At 38.2% G+C, this 17,966-nt stretch overlaps 1 protein-coding gene across 3 annotated transcripts in view; it reads right to left on the reverse strand.

Moving 5' to 3' along the window:
- Positions 1-17,966, reverse strand: part of pitpnm3 (PITPNM family member 3) — a 156,512-nt gene that overhangs the window by 36,192 nt on the left and 102,354 nt on the right. For all 3 annotated transcript variants that reach the window (XM_032545116.1, XM_032545115.1, XM_032545114.1), the window contains exon 6: positions 3,312-3,501. In XM_032545116.1, the coding sequence (XP_032401007.1) occupies positions 3,312-3,501 (190 nt within the window). The remainder of the gene's footprint in view (positions 1-3,311; positions 3,502-17,966) is intronic.

Consider the following 17,966-nt stretch of genomic DNA (forward strand, 5'->3'; position numbering starts at 1 on the left):
CCAAAATATATACACTTTGCATTTAAGATGAAAATCAATTAATCAACTTAGATTAATTGAAATCAATAGAATTATCTTCTTGTCAAAAGAACGTTCTCTAATTTTCTTTTAATATATTGTGCAAAAATGCCACAAAAGCTGCACTGCATTCAAGTTATTTAAGTTAATAATCTGCAGTGAACAAAACTTTGACGATGTTAATGCTCCGGTCCAGATTTCCTCTTTTCTTCTCGTTCTTTTAACGCAGCACTAAAGCGTTAGCATAACATCTCCTTCTTTCAACCCGTGTTTGCTTTGTTGATTAAGTGCACAAATAAACAGAGCGGGAAACGTCATCGCCACGGGAGAGATAATTACTGCTCAACTACACGGCAGAAATTTTAAAAAATTAGCAACAGGAGGAAAGGACAAAACATGGAATTTATTCATTTTAGACTCAGACAAAAAGAAAATCAGAGGAAGTCAAAATTGATTAATCTAGCATACTGTTAGAGCTACAAAAAAATGTAATAAATATCAGAGCAATTATCTTCATTAAAAGAGACTTGTTGGGGCTTTTTATGATTCATCTAGAAGGATTTCTGCTCTTAATTCATGTGCAAACAAGTTATGAGTATTATATCATTTTAAATAAAACCAAAAGCCGTGGATAAACAGTAGTGAAACGCTGGAGAGTGGGGGGAGAAACCCTCCCACATTCAACACTACTTTTCATTTCTAAGTTAGCTTACTTAACAAAATGACTCTGCTTTTCATGATTTATGGTGGACAAAAATGATTCGCTTCTCCAGCTCAAACCTCAGAAATCATTGCCTCACTTGACAATTAAATTGGTTATGACGGGGCCTGTGCAGGAGGTAAAAAGTATGAGGGGCCGTTTAGGACAAAATTTACGTTTTGTCTCTCACACACTACCAAAAAGTCTCGCATACTCCAAAAAAGTAGCCACGCACACTCCAAAAAATTACGTTTTGTCCCTCACACACTACCAAAAACTCACGCATACTCCAAAAAAATAGCCTCGCATACTCAAAAAAATTACGTTTTGTCTCTCACACACTACCAAAAACTCTCGCATACTCCAAAAAAATAGCCTCGCATACTCAAAAAAATTACGTTTTGTCCCTCACACACTACCAAAAACTCTCGCATACTCCAAAAAAGTAGCCACGCACACTCCAAAAAATTACGTTTTGTCCCTCACACACTACCAAAAACTCACGCATACTCCAAAAAAATAGCCTCGCATACTCAAAAAAATTACGTTTTGTCTCTCACACACTACCAAAAACTCTCGCATACTCAAAAAAATTACATTTTGTCTCTCACACACTACCAAAAACTCACGCATACTCAAAAAAATAGCCACGCACACTCAAAAATTACTCACGCACATTCAAAAAATACTCAAATTGCGTATACACACACTACTAAAATGTCACACACACACACACAAACGTTAACTTTCTCGCTCACATACACTACTATCAGCTCGCTCACATACACACAAACGTTAACTTTCTCGCTCACATACACTGCTAACAGCTCGCACACACACAGACGTTTATCTCTCACATACACAAGACTAAAGTTGAACACACACACAGTACTAAGACTCGTTTTATGTATGTGTGAGAGCGACACTCTTTATGAATGTGTGAGAGCCAGACTCTTTTTGAATGTGTGAGAGCGAGACTCTTTTTGAATGTGTGAGAGTTGTCACGGAAGAGGCGGGGCATAATTTTTGGATCAAACTGCGCATGCGTAGATCCTAAACTATAAGTTTCGATTGTTGACTCACTGTATGTTCTATTACTTAGTATATTTGTGCTTTTAAATATATATAGAACGTTTAACTTTTTTGTAGATTAAATGTGCTATAGAAATAAATGAATCTGATTGATTGATTAAAAATAGCAAAATTGCTGTAGTACAATCTGTCCACTGGGTGCCAGTATTACAGGAATTATTAACCGGCGCCAACTAGTGCCGAAGAAGAAAGAGTTTGCTATACCGAACATGGCTAACTCTAATTCGAAACGAGAGAGAATTGGTCAGGCAGCTGCCATTTTAAACACCATTCTATCTTCTCCGGAGGCAACCAGCACTTTGACAGGCGCATTAAACGATTCAACGACTGCCCGCAGTGCTACAATCTGGCACCCAGTGGACAGATTGTACTACAGCAATTTTGCTATTTTTAATCAATCAATCAGATTCATTTATTTCTATAGCACATTTAATCTACAAGAAAGTTAAACGTTCTATATATATTTAAAAGCACAAATATACTAAGTAATAGAACATACAGTGAGTCAACAATCGAAACTTATAGTTTAGGATCTACGCATGCGCAGTTTGATCCAAAAATTATGCCCCGCCTCTTCCGCGACAACTCTCACACATTCAAAAAGAGTCTGGCTCTCACACATTCATAAAGAGTGTCGCTCTCACACATTCATAAAAAGTCTCGCTCTCACACATACATAAAACGAGTCTTAGTACTGTGTGTGTGTTCAACTTTAGTCTTGTGTATGTGAGAGATAAACGTCTGTGTGTGTGCGAGCTGTTAGCAGTGTATGTGAGCGAGAAAGTTAACGTTTGTGTGTATGTGCGCGAGCTGGTAGTAGTGTATGTGTGCGAGAAAGTTAACGTTTGTGAATGTGCGAGCTGTTAGTACAGTGTATGTGAGCGAGCTGATAGTAGTGTATGTGAGCGAGAAAGTTAACGTTTGTGTGTGTGTGTGTGACATTTTAGTAGTGTGTGTATACGCAATTTGAGTATTTTTTGAATGTGCGTGAGTAATTTTTGAGTGTGCGTGGCTATTTTTTTGAGTATGCGTGAGTTTTTGGTAGTGTGTGAGAGACAAAATGTAATTTTTTTGAGTATGCGAGAGTTTTTGGTAGTGTGTGAGAGACAAAACGTAATTTTTTTGAGTATGCGAGGCTATTTTTTTGGAGTATGCGTGAGTTTTTGGTAGTGTGTGAGGGACAAAACGTAATTTTTTGGAGTGTGCGTGGCTACTTTTTTGGAGTATGCGAGAGTTTTTGGTAGTGTGTGAGGGACAAAACGTAATTTTTTTGAGTATGCGAGGCTATTTTTTTGGAGTATGCGAGAGTTTTTGGTAGTGTGTGAGAGACAAAACGTAAATTTTGTCCTAAACGGCCCCTCATAAAAAAGTGATGCCTCTGAACAAGCGGTAGACCACGCAGTCCTCTAATAAATAACTTTTACTTCTCTACTTCATTATTCACCAGTGCGACATCATGACGCTCCCTTCTCCTTTAAAAACAGAAGAGGAAACAACAGACCTGGCCGGTAAATCCCTGGCCGTCCTCAGACTGCAGGAAGCTGCGGTAGACCTGGTTGGCTCGGTCGATGACGGTCGCCACGGCGTCCTGGTAGCGCGGGGACACGATGGCGAGGAGCGGGAGCGCCGCCAGAGGCAGGTGGTCCACGCTGCTCGACACGCAGCTCTCGTCGTAGCTGTACGGGTTCAGGCTGGGAAAGGAAAGGGTGGAAGCGAGTTAACATGGAATCAGGAAGTTTCAGAGAAACGGAGTTCCAGCTTAGCAGAGGGCTAGTTTTTAATTAGGCTGGGAATCATTTGAGACATAGTAAAGTTAGTGTCATCTTTAAAAGAACGTCTTTTATTGAAGATGTTCTCCATCAACAGGAAGCTAAAGGTACATGTTTATATTCATGTACAAGATTGATATAATATATCAAGGACTAATGGATTCAAGCTAGCCCATTTCGTCCGGCTCACTCGGGGAGGTGTGAACTCTGGTCTCCCTAAAAACGCAGGAAGTGGATTTTAGCGCAGTGCATTCTGGGTAAAAACAACCAAAACAAACATGAACCTAGTGCTAGAAGGAAAAATGCCCACTGGTCTTTTACCAAAGACAAAGGAGAAATCCTACAACCATTTGATGGCCCACCGTTATTGTTTACATTTTGTAAACAAGGAAGTTGCGCTCATGTCTTCTTCAGAGGATTTCATGTCATTTTCTTCAGTGGTTCTTGGTGCAGCGCCAACACAGGTGAGGCAAGGCATAGGTTTTTCAAAGGATTTGTTTCATTTGACAGTTCAGTGTGACAGCGAACTGCACCAGATGAAAAATGTAACCAATGCCTTGGTTAGACCTGTCACAATAAGCAATAAATCGATTATTTGCATGCTAAATTAAGATCAGCTTGATAATTTGCAGTAAACAGTCGTTAAAGAAATGCTCCTCTTTATTGTTGAGAAGCTGCCATTTTTAAATATACTGTAAACATCTGAGACCCAATATTTATTTAGGGTTTCTTTTTGTTTATGCTTTTTTTAAGATAGCAGTCCTACCTGCCACTTTTGCCTCTTTTCCTGGTCTAATCTAAACGTTCAACATTTATCAAAATGCAATTTTAGTTAGAGAACTCATAATCCATCTTCATTATTGTTGCTTCAGTTGCTTTGTTTTTTTATTATTATTATTTTGGATATTTAAAATGTTTTCCAGTTGCATCGTTAAAATGTTCTCTGAGGCGTGCCGTGGTGGCGTAGCGGTTAGCGCGACCCATATTTGGAGGCCTTGAGTCCTCGACGCGGCCGTCGCGGGTTCGACTCCTGGACCCGACGACATTTGCCGCATGTCTTCCCCCCTCTCCTTCCCCGTTTCCTGTCAGCCCACTGTCATATAAGGGACACTAGAGCCCACAAAAAGACCCCCTGGAGGGGTAAAAAAAAAAAAATGTTCTCTAAAAATTAAAGTTCCTTTGAGAGTATTATTTTATTAGTTTTAATTCCTGGAACAATACTCATCGTCCGTTCTGTCCTATGTTCAGTTCTGCACCGACGCTGTCCTCCCTGTTAAGACCATAAAAGTGTTTCCAAACCAGAAACCATGGCTGGACAGCACAGTACGGGCCCTGCTGAAAGCCCGGGATGCTGCCTACAGGTCTGGAGACAGGTTGGCTTATAGCAGGGCCCGGTTGGAACTGAAAAAAGGTATTAAGCAGGCCAAGCTCCAGTACAAACAGCAGATTGAGGAACATTTCATCAACAACAACCCCCAAAGCATGTGGAGAGGCATCAGAACCATGACGGACTACAAACACAGCACTCAGCTGACCAGCCGCGACCCCACCCTGCCTGACACCTTAAACAGTTTCTTTGCCCGCTTTGACACGGCGGGCAGCAGAGAAGCCGTACATCTACCCCAACTGGAAGAGCAGCACCAGCCCCTCGTCCTACAGAAGCATCAGGTGACGTCCACCTTGAGGAGGATCAACACCCACAAAGCTCCAGGACCGGACAAGGTGTCAGGCCAGACGCTGAAAACCTGCGCCGACCAGCTGGCAGGAGTGTTTCTGGACATTTTCAATCTGTCCCTGCAGCTCGCCACGGTTCCTGAGTGCCTCAAGTCTTCCACCATCATCCCTGTACCGAAGAAGAGGTCCATCACCAGCCTGAACGATTACCGGCCTGTCGCTCTGACCCCGGTGATCATGAAGTGCTTTGAGAGGATTCTTCTGAGGTACATCAGAGACTTCATCCCCGCAAACCTGGACAGCCTTCAGTTCGCCTACAGAGCGAACCGGTCAACAGAGGATGCTGTCTCCATCACTCTGCACACAGCCCTGACCCATCTGCAGCATCCCAACACCTACGTCAGGATGCTATTTGTAGACTTCAGCTCAGCATTTAACACCGTCATCCCAGACAAGCTGGTGCTGAAGCTACTCGAGGTGGGGCTGCCCGCTTCACTGTGCCACTGGATCAGAGACTTCCTCACCAACAGGCCTCAGGTGGTGAGAATAAGTGGCTCAACATCGTCCCCACTGGTCCTCAACACAGGCACGCCGCAGGGCTGTGTGCTCAGCCCAGCTCTCTTCACCCTGTTTACACACGACTGCGTGGCCATCCACCCCACCAACACAGTCGTGAAGTACGCGGACGACACAACAGTAGTGGGTCTCATTTCAGACAACAACGAGACCCACTACAGAGAGGAGATTCTGCAGCTCACTCAGTGGTGTTCAGCCAACAACTTGGTGCTGAACACAGGGAAGACCAAGGAGGTCATTGTGGACTACAGAAGGTCCAGGAGGACGGATCACACTCCCCTTCTCATAGATGGAGAAGTGGTGGAACGTGTGGACAACATCAAGTTCCTGGGCCTCCACATCACGTCTGACCTCTCCTGGAACACAAACACCTCCCACCTGGTGAAGAAAGCACAACAAAGGCTCTTCTTCCTCAGGAAACTGAGACGGGCTGGACTTTCCTCACGGCTGCTCGTGAACTTTTACAGGGCGATGATCGAGAGCATCCTCTGCCTCAACATGACTGTGTGGTATGGTAGCTGCACAGCACTGGAGAGGAAACAACTGACACGGGTGGTGAGAACAGCACAAGGCATTGTGGGATGCCCCCTCCCAGACCTGGACTCCATTTACACAGACCGGGTCAAGAAGAGAGCTGGATCCATAGCCATGGATTCCAGCCACCCGGGCCACAGACTGTTTGTGCCGCTGCCATCAGGCAAGCGGTACAGGAATACACGGACTACAACAAATAGACTGAGAAACAGTTTCTTCCCCACAGCCGTCAGAGCCATTACTCCCTGCCGCCCCCCCCCTCCCACACATATCATAACCTCGCAGTCACACATACATATCCCCCACCCCCACACAGCCATATTGTTCTGCACTTTGCACTGTCACATCATCTGTACTTTTCCATAATTGGACCTGCTGCTACTTCTTTGGTGTGGTTGAGTGCCTTTAGTTAATTTAGTTGTATATATTGTTATTATTATTATTGTGTGTTTGCTTATTTTTACTGTATATATTTGACCTTTTGCACGGGAGCTGCAATGGAAATTTCGTTGAATTCTGTTCAATGACAATAAATGCTATCTAATCTAATCTCTAACTTATCTTCCAACAAAATGTGTTATCATGACAGGCCTAGTTTTGGTCCCCAGTCGAACCCAGTCCACCGGACTCACCATAAAACACAAACAAGCTCAGATTTTGTCTTCACTAACATGTCAAAGTACACGCACACACCAACAAAAACACACATTGTGAGAATAAAGGTAAAGAGATGACTTTGCCCAGAGTTTCTTTGTGCAGCCATCTTGCCACCATCTATTGTATTAACAAAAAGGCAGCATTTGGAGCTAAAAGAAGTTGGTATGGAAAACTTGTTGACTAAAGATATGTAAAAAGCCTCAACATAAATTCAGCCTTTACTTTCAAGAAAAACAATCTTTAGTTTAAGTAAAGTAAACCTACAAATAAAAGAAAGTGCAGCCAACACTGCATATGCAGATTTTAAGGAGTTTATCTCTTTCATTAAGGAGTAAAAAAGGGAAGGTTACTTTTCAAAGCTTGGTCATTCTCTCCATCCTTGGATTGTCTTGAATTGTTCAGTGTTAGATCAACGCGAAAAGGACTCCCTATGAATTCAGTTGCTATCCATCAATCAGAAGGTCGGCCCTTTCGATTTCCGGCCTCTTCAGCATCCAAGTCTCCTTGGGCCAGATACTCAGCTTCACAGTGGCCCTGGCGTGCTCAGCAGCGGAAATAAATAAACTGTATGGGAAGGACAAAAAAATCTACCTGCAACAGGAAACTATACATAAAATGTTGTCTGAGGAGGAGAACCGTAAAGGTGTCATAAGAACCAAGCCACGGTTACCGAGAAGCGCTGAAAGTCAAAACATTTACTCCCTGTGGACTGCTGCTTTTCAGCTGAGAGGTCAGTTTGTCAGTCAAATAAAGTAAAGAGTTGTGACACTTTTTCAATTAACATTTATAAGAGATGAGAAAAAAATTAAATCACCAGTATGATTATATGCTGCGAAAGAAAACCAAAGGCAGCATTGGGTCTGTGAGCTTTTGGAGATTTTTATTAGCGAAGTGAATGTTAAAAGGAGTTACTCTATGTCTTTGTCAATCTAGAAAATGCTTTAGACACAATATTAGAGTTGAAAATTAAGGTAAAATTACGAGTTGGTAAAAAACAAACAAAAAAATCATAAAAATAAAAATGCAATATGGCTATATTAATCTTTTGATTCAGTGAGAGTTATGAGCAGGCGAGTCAAAGGTGTGGCAAGGCTTTAAAAAGTAATTTTTTTTTCAAAATTGCTTATGTTTTCCATCATTCTGTTCTTACGATTTAAAATCCTGAAAATACAACTCCAGAGAAATCAGCTGCGTTTCCATTGACCATAAAATTGCGCTATTCGACATTTCAAAAATAAGTTAGCTTTTATTTTGAAAAAAAACCCAAACTCATTTTATGATAGGTTTTGGCTCCAGGATGTGGCAGTTTTTTTGGTCGTATCAAAATTAGCTTTATTTCACAAAACTGCAATGGAAACAGTTTTTTCGCATCACACCAGTCACATGATCCACAACAGGATGTTGCCGCTGGCGCAACTCACGAAGAAGATGACAGGAAGTGGTTGGAGGATGACGTTTCTATTGTGTGAACAAACTTATTCATATGTGATCTTAGCGGCTTCTCTTATTTAATGGGAACACAGCATTTGTGGGGTTCTTTGTTTTTTACATTGGCCAAATATTCACAAAGCTTTTTGCATATTTGTAATGGAAACACAGATAGTGAAAATGAGCATAATTTTCTCTAGTTGTTTGAGGAACTGGTGTGCTACCCAAAGGTGAGCGAATCAATATAAAATATTGATAATAGTATCAGTATCGATATAGCACGGTAAGAACGATAGAGTTTCAGATTCCCTCTTGAAATTGTATTTTTGTACTGTAGCTTCTCAACTGTAACTCAATAAAAAAGATTTTACTTTGATAATATTAATTTTGCACTTCATTTAGAAGTCAATACACACATTTTTGATTTTCTATCATTTTTGTTTATCAATAAATATGATAAAAAATGACTTTCTTTCTCTTTTTAGCATTTAATCAACTTCCCTCACAAAACTCAATCAGTGCAAAAGCAAGATGGCTTTATCCAAGTAAAACTAACAAAAACCGAGGAGCATTTACACAAATCCTCTGATACAACTTAACTAAGTCAGCAGATGTGTTTATTTCCCCAAAACAAGCGAAATGTTGTTCTGCTAATTAGACTGTATTTATTTGTAGGTCCAGTGGCATGACACAGCTAATAATGTTTGGCTCTAATTAAACAAGCTTGATAAACTCCAAGGGACTTACAAGCTTCATGTTTGTCACTGGGAAAATGTCGCTGAATTGCTCTAGAGACAACGGGCCACAAAATGAAAAAAGAATGAAGAACATAATATTTATTCTTCAGCTTTCTTACAGTCATTTAAATTTCTTTCACCATTAATAAACTAGCTGCACAGCTCTGGAACACTTTTCATTTTCAGATCTTAGCATTAGTTTTAAATGCCATTAAAAGGAGCCATTACTGGTGAAAAAGAAACAAAACGTACCTCCATTATCATCTGTTACAACCTCTACATATCAAAGCCAACTGTGCAGAAATGACAAAATCTACTTCTGCAGGATTTTAAGAAATCTTTCGGGTTGAACCGAGTCATGTGTGACTGTTGTACTTCCGGCTTCATGGCATTAAGCAGGAACAGGTCCGCCTCCACACCCGACGCCACGTCACCCTGACGGATCTGCGTTGGGGGGCAGCTCTTTGCCTCAGACGCTTACGCAGATGAAGTAAAACTTGTTCAGTCAACTTATCCCGCTCGGCATACTCGTGCTCTCACATTTACATGCGGAAACGTCTCCGTTTGCTTGTAAAGGCAAATAAAAATGCACAAAGCGTGGCTGTGCTGAGAGCAGAGGCTCGAAGAGTCAAAGGGAGTGTAGAAACATCTCTGAGAGAGATGGCTGGGAATAATAATTAGGACGGCGAGCACACATTCCCCGCTGCATCCGAAACGATCAATAAAAATACACCTAACTTAGCTTAAACCCCGAATCTCCGCTTGATTTTGTGCACCACCCATATCTAACTGCACACAGTTGAAGTGAAACACCAACTGTGTTTCCATCTATCAAATAATTGCTCAAACTGAAGTTATGCTAAACAGAAACAAGCTAATTTTAAAGCAACTCATGTTTTTTGATAGAAAGTTTTTGTGCTGGTGTTTTTTTTTTTTTTTTATCGAAATAGATGTATTTTGCATCACAAGTCACGTATTCAACAGCCAGATGTTATTACTGGGGAAAACGCCAAAGACAATGACAGGAAGTAGGAGGAGGATGAAGTTTTGTTTTGTTTTGGGTTTTTTTTCTAAAAACATGCAGCTGACTCCACCAGAGCTTTTACAACATCACAGTTCATAAAAAGTTGTGTGTCATTCGAATGTGTTCAAACCACAGCTCTTCAGTAAAATGGCTGACTACAATTTACCCAAAACGCGGCATACGTAGCAGCACACAAGTATTTATGTCTTGTTGCTTCATTGTCTGAATGAGACGCCAACGTTTCCTCTGATAGATAATGAGCACCATGGCTGAATTATGAATATATTTCATTTAGCTGTTTACATCTGTCACTGCCATGATTTTTAATAACTTATTGCGTGAACAGCTTGTTCATGTGTGATTTCAATTAATTTTTTTATTTAATGGAAACAATGCCATTGCAAAATTATGTTGTTTTTCCCCCCAACATTAGCTCAATATTGACAAATACTTGCGTTCATTTGAAATGGAAATGCAGTTAGTTTCACATATAAAGCAAATTCCCACACAAGTATACGGAGGGCTGATCCTACCAAAACTGACGACAAATAAATAAAACATATTTATTTATTTTCAGACATATTTAATTTTTATATTTATTTTACCATATTGGTGATTTGACTGAACCAAAACACAGACAGGGATCCGGGTGAAAAGATATCTAATGATGAAAACAAAGAAACAACTCCCATAATTAGCTAGCTAAGGCAGGAGCAACAGAGGAGGGAACAGGCAAAATCAAATGAAACAGACAAAAGCATGCTGTTGGTAATGGAGTGATCCAACAATGAGTGAAAGACTAAAAGGAGTTTAAATACTGAGGAAGAGGTAGAAGTGACCAGAAGAGCTGATGACAGGTGATGGGACGCAGCTGGTGAAGGAAGCAGGAGGGGGCCAATGGGGAAAATGTCAGCAGATGGGATCAGGGAGCAGAATGGTAGAAAGTGAGGAGGAAAACAAAATAAACAAGACCAAGAGAAATGAGGAGAGGGGAAAAAAACCTAAATCTAATAAATCAGTAAACAGAAAGAAACATTTATCTGAATAAACAAATCCAAAATGCACACGTAACACACACACACACACGCGCACACGCCCACGCACACATAGGAGATGTTTCATTACAAAAAATAGGTATAAATAATCGAAGCACCAAATACTGTAGGGCTACTTCTTTTACATATTCATAATTATTGCTTGTTTATAGTGAGTGTTGTACATTTTTAGTCTGTAGCCTCCAGCAATATATATCTATTTATAAACATCTTGTATATTGTATATAGTTTATTCTGCTGAAGTCTTTACAGTAATAAATACTTAATATGTAGCCATTTTGCTGGAACATGTGACACAATAACAACAAATTGAATCTGAAAAATAACCTGCAATTCTTTGCATAATGGATTTAGTTTAGTTTAGTTTATTTCAGACAAACCTTTCACCGACAGTGTAAACGACACAAAGTACATAATATATTTCTTTTAAAAAAGAAAAAAAAAGAAAAAAACAAAAACAATAAAAAAACACATCACATCGGTGATTATGAGTCTGAAAAGGAGTATGCTGAAGTATAACTTATGTAGTCATACCCCTTTTCCAGCTGTAATTTATCACCGTATTTTCAATGTCCGATATCCTTTCTGACAAAGGAAATAATAAGTATAATAAGATTTCCTCAGCTAGATGAAAATAGTGCATACACACACATACACATCTGTACACATGCATATATATATATTTACATATACAAACATATATACGTATATACACCCATATACACACCCATCTGCTTATAGACAAAAATACACTGTTATTTTCATACCTTTATATATTTACCCACACCTGCGCCGACATGCCACCTACTTGATGACATCCTACCTAAAGTTTTGGTTCCCAACCATGATTATCCCCCTTGTTCTTCCTTATAACTTTGAATAATAGCTGCCTTGAGACCTTTCTTAAAATGTCTCATACTTGGACTTTGCTTCAGCTCTTTAGAGAGTTTATTCCAGATCCTCACACCAACCCCCGAAATGCACAATGTTTTCATTGTTGTACGAGCCTTCAAAGTTCTGAAGTTAAGGTTTTCTCTATAGTCATATCCCCCCACTCTATCGGAAAATAATTGTTGAATCTTTTCTGGCAATATTTTATTTCTGACTTTAAACATAATCTGTGCAGTTTGAAACTCTACTAAATCAGTGAATTTCAATAAATAAGAATCTATAAATAGATTGTGGGTATGACAGTAAAAATCAACCTTATGAACTAAGCGAATGGCTCTTTTTTGTAATGTGCATAATGGTTGTAGTAACGTTCTGTAAGTGTTGCCCCAAATTTCCACACAGTAACTTAGGTAAGGTAAAATAAGTGAGCAGTACAGAATGTATAGGGCAGAGGAGTTTAAATATTTTCTAGCATTAGCAAGGACTGCAATACTTCTTACCAATTTAGATTGGACATATCTTATATGAGGTTTCCAACAGATCTTGTTTTGAATCAATACTCCCAAAAACCTAATTTCAGTCACTCTCTCCACAATCATATTATCAATTTGTATTATTAAATCACTCTTCTCTTTACACTTACCGAACAACATAAACTTTGTTTTATCTAAATTTAGTGACAATTTGTTAATATTAAACCACTCCTTCAGTTTACATAAGTCTTGATTCATTTCAAACAACATCTTTCTTAAATCTTCACCCGTGCCAAAGATGGTTGAGTCATCAGCAAATAGTACAAAGTTAAATCTCTTAGATACCTTACATATGTCATTTATATACAAAATAAACAATTTTGGCCCCAATACCGAGCCCTGAGGGACACCACAAACAATATCCAAGCATGAGGATTGGAAATTACCCAACTGCACAAATTGTTGCCTATTGCTGAGATAATTTTTCATCCAGTGCAACACTACTCCTCTTAGACCATAACACTCAAGTTTCCTGAGTAGTATATCATGATCAATTGTGTCAAATGCTTTTTTCAAATCAATAAATACCCCAACAGCATGTTTCTTTTTATCTAAAGCACTGGTCACCTCTTCCATTAAATGCATAACTGCCATTGCTGTGGATCTTTGTGACCTAAATCCATACTGACTTTCAGTCAGTAGATGATGTTTACTAAGAAAACTTTCTAGTCTGACAACAAATGTTTTTTCCACAATTTTAGAAAATTGTGGAAGTAATGAAACAGGTCTATAATTTGTGAAATCATGTCTATTCCCCGATTTATATAGTGGGATTACTTTTGCAATTTTCATTTTTTTTGGAAATATTCCTGTTTGAAATGACAGATTACAGATATATGTTAGCGGTTTAATAATTTCCACAATCACCTTCTTAATTATTATCATGTCGATGCCGTCATAATCAGTTGACCTTTTATTTTCACATTTATTTACTATATCTATAATTTCGTTTTCCTCCACTGCTGTAATAAACATGGAATCTGGATTTCTCACTAATGCATCATTTGATATTTCATGTCCTGTGGGCTGTGGTATTTCCTCAGCCAACTTTGGGCCCACACTCACAAAGTATTTGTTAAAATTGTGAACTATCTCTTCGATATTATTTAAATGTTTATCTTCATTGTTTGTGAAGTTTTGTGGATAACTGACATGTTTAATATTTTTTCTAATAACCTTGTTTAAAATATTCCAAATACCTTTAATGTTATTTTTATTTCTGTCCAACTGTTTACTATAGTAATCTTGTTTTGCTTTTCTTAAAACAACAGTCAGTTTATTCTTGTATTTCTTATATTTATTTTCTGCCACAGTTGATCTATGCCTTATAAAATCTCTGTATAGCTTATTCTTTTTTTACAGGCATTTTGCAATCCCTTTGTGATCCATGGATGATCAAAATATTTATTTTCAGAAGGAAACTCTACAATCGGACAATTTTTGTCATATAATAATTTGAAAATATTCAGAAAATTATCATATGCTTCATCCACGTCATTTTCTTTTAGTACTGACTCCCAAGTTTGTTTAGATAAATCTTCTTTAAATGCATTTATAGTTTTTTCCGTCCTTAATCTTTTATTGATTGGATTATTTTTAGTCATTACTTTCTTGTGGCAGATATCACAAACAACAAAAACAGGTAAATGATCGCTGATGTCATGAACTAACAATCCACTTATGGTGTTGTCTATTAAATTTGTAAATATGTTATCTATTAATGTAGCTCTATTAGCTGTGATTCTACTAGGTCTCGTAATTTGAGGGAAAAGACTCAGACTACATGTGGTATTAATAAACTCTTCCGTCAATTTGTGATTGTTGACATTTAGCAGATCAATATTAAAGTCCCCACAAATAAAATAGTTCTTTGAATTTATAGCTGTATATGTTTTCTCAAACCATTCTATGAAGAGGTTCATGTTAGAACCAGGAGCCCTATATATACAGCTAACAATTATATTTTTATTTTTTTCCATATATATTTCAACTGTTAGATATTCAAAATGATCTTTAACCACATTAGTCATTTATTTCATTAAATTTAGAGATCGTAGATAGCACCTAGGATGGGAGAGTCAGAACGTTTTCAGATGGGAAGAAGAAAAGAAAAAGATGTACTAAGCCTGTCCTCACTGTTGCATGGCCTATAATAGTGTTGTGATTGTGTCATGGTCTGAAGGTTTCCTGCTGTTGACTTGTTTGTCTTGGGCAGAAAACAATAGTTTGTGCCCCCCGGCGTTTCTGAACAGCCTTTTCCTCTCCAAAACAGGGTTATCTGTTTTTTGTTGTTGTTTTTTTTTAAGAAAGCTACTACATTGTTTGTACACTTCACCAAAAACACACAATACCTGATTATTTAATCCTGAAGCATAATCTGAGGTAAGAGTATTGTTCTCTCTGTTTTAATGTGATTTATTCACCATTTGGCTCAACACACTTTCTCCATGGGGTTCCATTTAATCATGTGTAGAAAAAGCTTAGAGAATTTGTTCCCCTGTTTCATGAATTAATAGCCTGGACTGTGACTTAAAAATAATGTGGGAATGACTTCCCATTCAGCAAAGAGCAAGATTCAGCACTGGACTTTTGACAATTGCTAATGTACTGTAGATGTGTCTATATTCACATGAATTGTACCAATCTAAATGTCATATATTAAACATCAGAAAGTTTGCCAAAGACAGTTCTGAGTACAAATAAAAGTAAGGAGAGTCAGTAGACTTGTCGAAACTCTTGGTGGAAAAAACAAACAAAAAACTACAAGTCAAAACTTACCAGGAACTTTAAAGTTCTGCTGGGGATTTTCAGGATCACAAAGCTGATTCCCTTTTTACCTGAGTCTGTTGCTATGGTAACACAGGTTGAAAACGAGCCTGTTCCAGAGCAGGCTATGTTTTCCCAAATTAGTGACTAATACACCCGAAAGCACTAAGTGGGTCATATACTGAGAAACATCTATGTGAGAGAAATTCCAGCAGAAGTAATTTATTTACACTAAAACAGATATATTAACATTAAAATGTTACCATACAACTGTTTTAATTAATTAAGTTTCTTAAATGGGCGGTATTATGTATTTTCCAGACACATTGTGATATTTTATAGCACAAGCAAGTACCGGTACCTATGATACCATCAGTTGTTATTAAAATGTTATTTATATCAGCATAACTTAAAACCTAAAAGAAATTTGACGTTGCAATTTAACGTCTTGAAATTGGGGTTCTGTAGCTTTAAAAAGCTCCTACTCTTTCCAAAACTCTGTAAATAGTATGGGAAAAACAAAAAATGGCACTTTTCATCAGAAAATTACATTATAACGTGATATGAAGCTCAAAGTCGATTTTACATAATAACCCCCTTTAATGATACACATCTTAACTTTAAAACATTTTCTTTAATAGCAAATTTGTCTGTATAAAAATGTCATAGCTTGACCTTACAACATTTTTAAGAGTAGTTATGGAGCCCAACTATAACACATTTAATGCAACATGATTAATTTTTGAAATGGCTCTGCCAGCAGCACTGGATTATTTTCAGTTTATTTACTGCAAAGAGCGTTAAAGGGGTTGAGATTGTATCTCTGGAATTAAGACTCGACCTTTCCCTCGGGTCTTAATAACAGGTGACCTGTGCTGTACATTAATTTAATTAAATGCACAATCAGAAGTGTCAGAGCCATTCATGGTCTAATGCTCTTCACTGATGTGGCTGTAATATTCATTAGATAATTAATCTTGGATTTTTGCAAGCTACCTTCCGGTTTCTTTATTGTGGTTGATACTTTCATTAAAACTTCTACTGTGACACTTTTCCTTTGTCTAGAAAGTCAATTTGATCACTAGTAAATGTTTCTGGTACCAAAAGGCATGAACAATCATGATGTGGAAACTGAAAAAAAAATGACGACGTTTTAAAACTCGTCATTTTTACCAAGCTCATTGTCATTATCATCATCAAAAACGTTATTAATAAAGCGCTTTAACACCAGTCACAGCTGAAACAAAGTGCTCAACATCAGTAATAAATAAATATGAAAACTTTCTTTTTAAAAAAAAAAAAAAGCTAAAAGGGTACAAAATATAATTAGAAAAAAAATGAAGAAAATGAAAAGAATTCTAACTTTAATCTCAGAATTCTGTCTTCACTTTTTTTGAGATTAAAGTCAGAATTCTGAGAATGAAGAATTTTTTTTTTTTCCAGTGCGTGTCAACCAGGAGATAACTAATAATTGATTAAGTTATCAGATTGTTAAATTTGTGTTACTCTTAATTAGTTGGACATCAAAAAGCTATGCTAACGTCACTTTGTACGATGTGAAGTAAAATGTCTAAAGGTTCATTGCATTAATGCGTATCAACTTTTTTTGCGGTTATGCGTCAGGGTAGAAACATTTCTTTGTGAAAATGGAAGAAGTCTTTTACATTTTCTTTTTTCAGGCTTGAAAGCGGCCCCTAAAAACAAAGGGGGGAAAAAAAGAGTCAACATATTAGAGTGTAACTCCCACAGCCTGCTGCCTCCTCTTTCTTTTCTTTCTGAGTGCTAACGTTCAGGAGACTGGAGGACTGAAGTCCCACAGCTTTACCAACTTCCATAATCAAGAGCTTTACAAGCACTCAGCGCTGATATTTCCGTTCAGCTGGATCTCCTGCCGAGAGCAGACCTGAAACATTTCAGAAAAATGGTTTGAGCTTTACGAGGGTTTGAAATTACTGACTTTTTTTTTGTGTGTGTGTGTCAGGAGGTTGGCGCTTTCAGCTGGACAAAGTGAGCATTTCGAAGGTGTTGCTATAATTCAGTGACTCTTTTCAGTGTTGTCACAGCTCACATTTCTTTTAGGCAGACCCGAACACGTGTGTCGAGTCAAGGACGGAAAAATACTAATTTAGAGGCTTTTGAAGCTACAACATAAAACCGTCACCGACTGAAGTGTCACATATCTTACATATCGTACAATAACCCAACCTAACGCACAAACTTTTTTGCCTTGTAAATGTATCCATACCCGTTTTTCACCATTTGTCACATTACAGCTGCAATCTGCAGTGAATTTAATCAGGATTTTGTGTCACAGACCAACACAAAGTGGTCAATAATGGGGAAATAAAAAATAAAAACAGACTTGTATGGCTCACTGCCTGGGGCGGCATAGCCTAAAGGGGCGTAAAGGTGCTTTAAAATAGGAACTTATTAGTTGCAATCAAGGAATTTCCAATTGGTTAATTATTTGTCCGCAGCTAAACAGTTAATCAATTAATCGCTTGGTAAATTA

Source organism: Xiphophorus hellerii, chromosome 18 (genome assembly GCF_003331165.1).
Source record: "Xiphophorus hellerii strain 12219 chromosome 18, Xiphophorus_hellerii-4.1, whole genome shotgun sequence".
NCBI classification, from domain to species: Eukaryota; Metazoa; Chordata; class Actinopteri; order Cyprinodontiformes; family Poeciliidae; genus Xiphophorus; species Xiphophorus hellerii.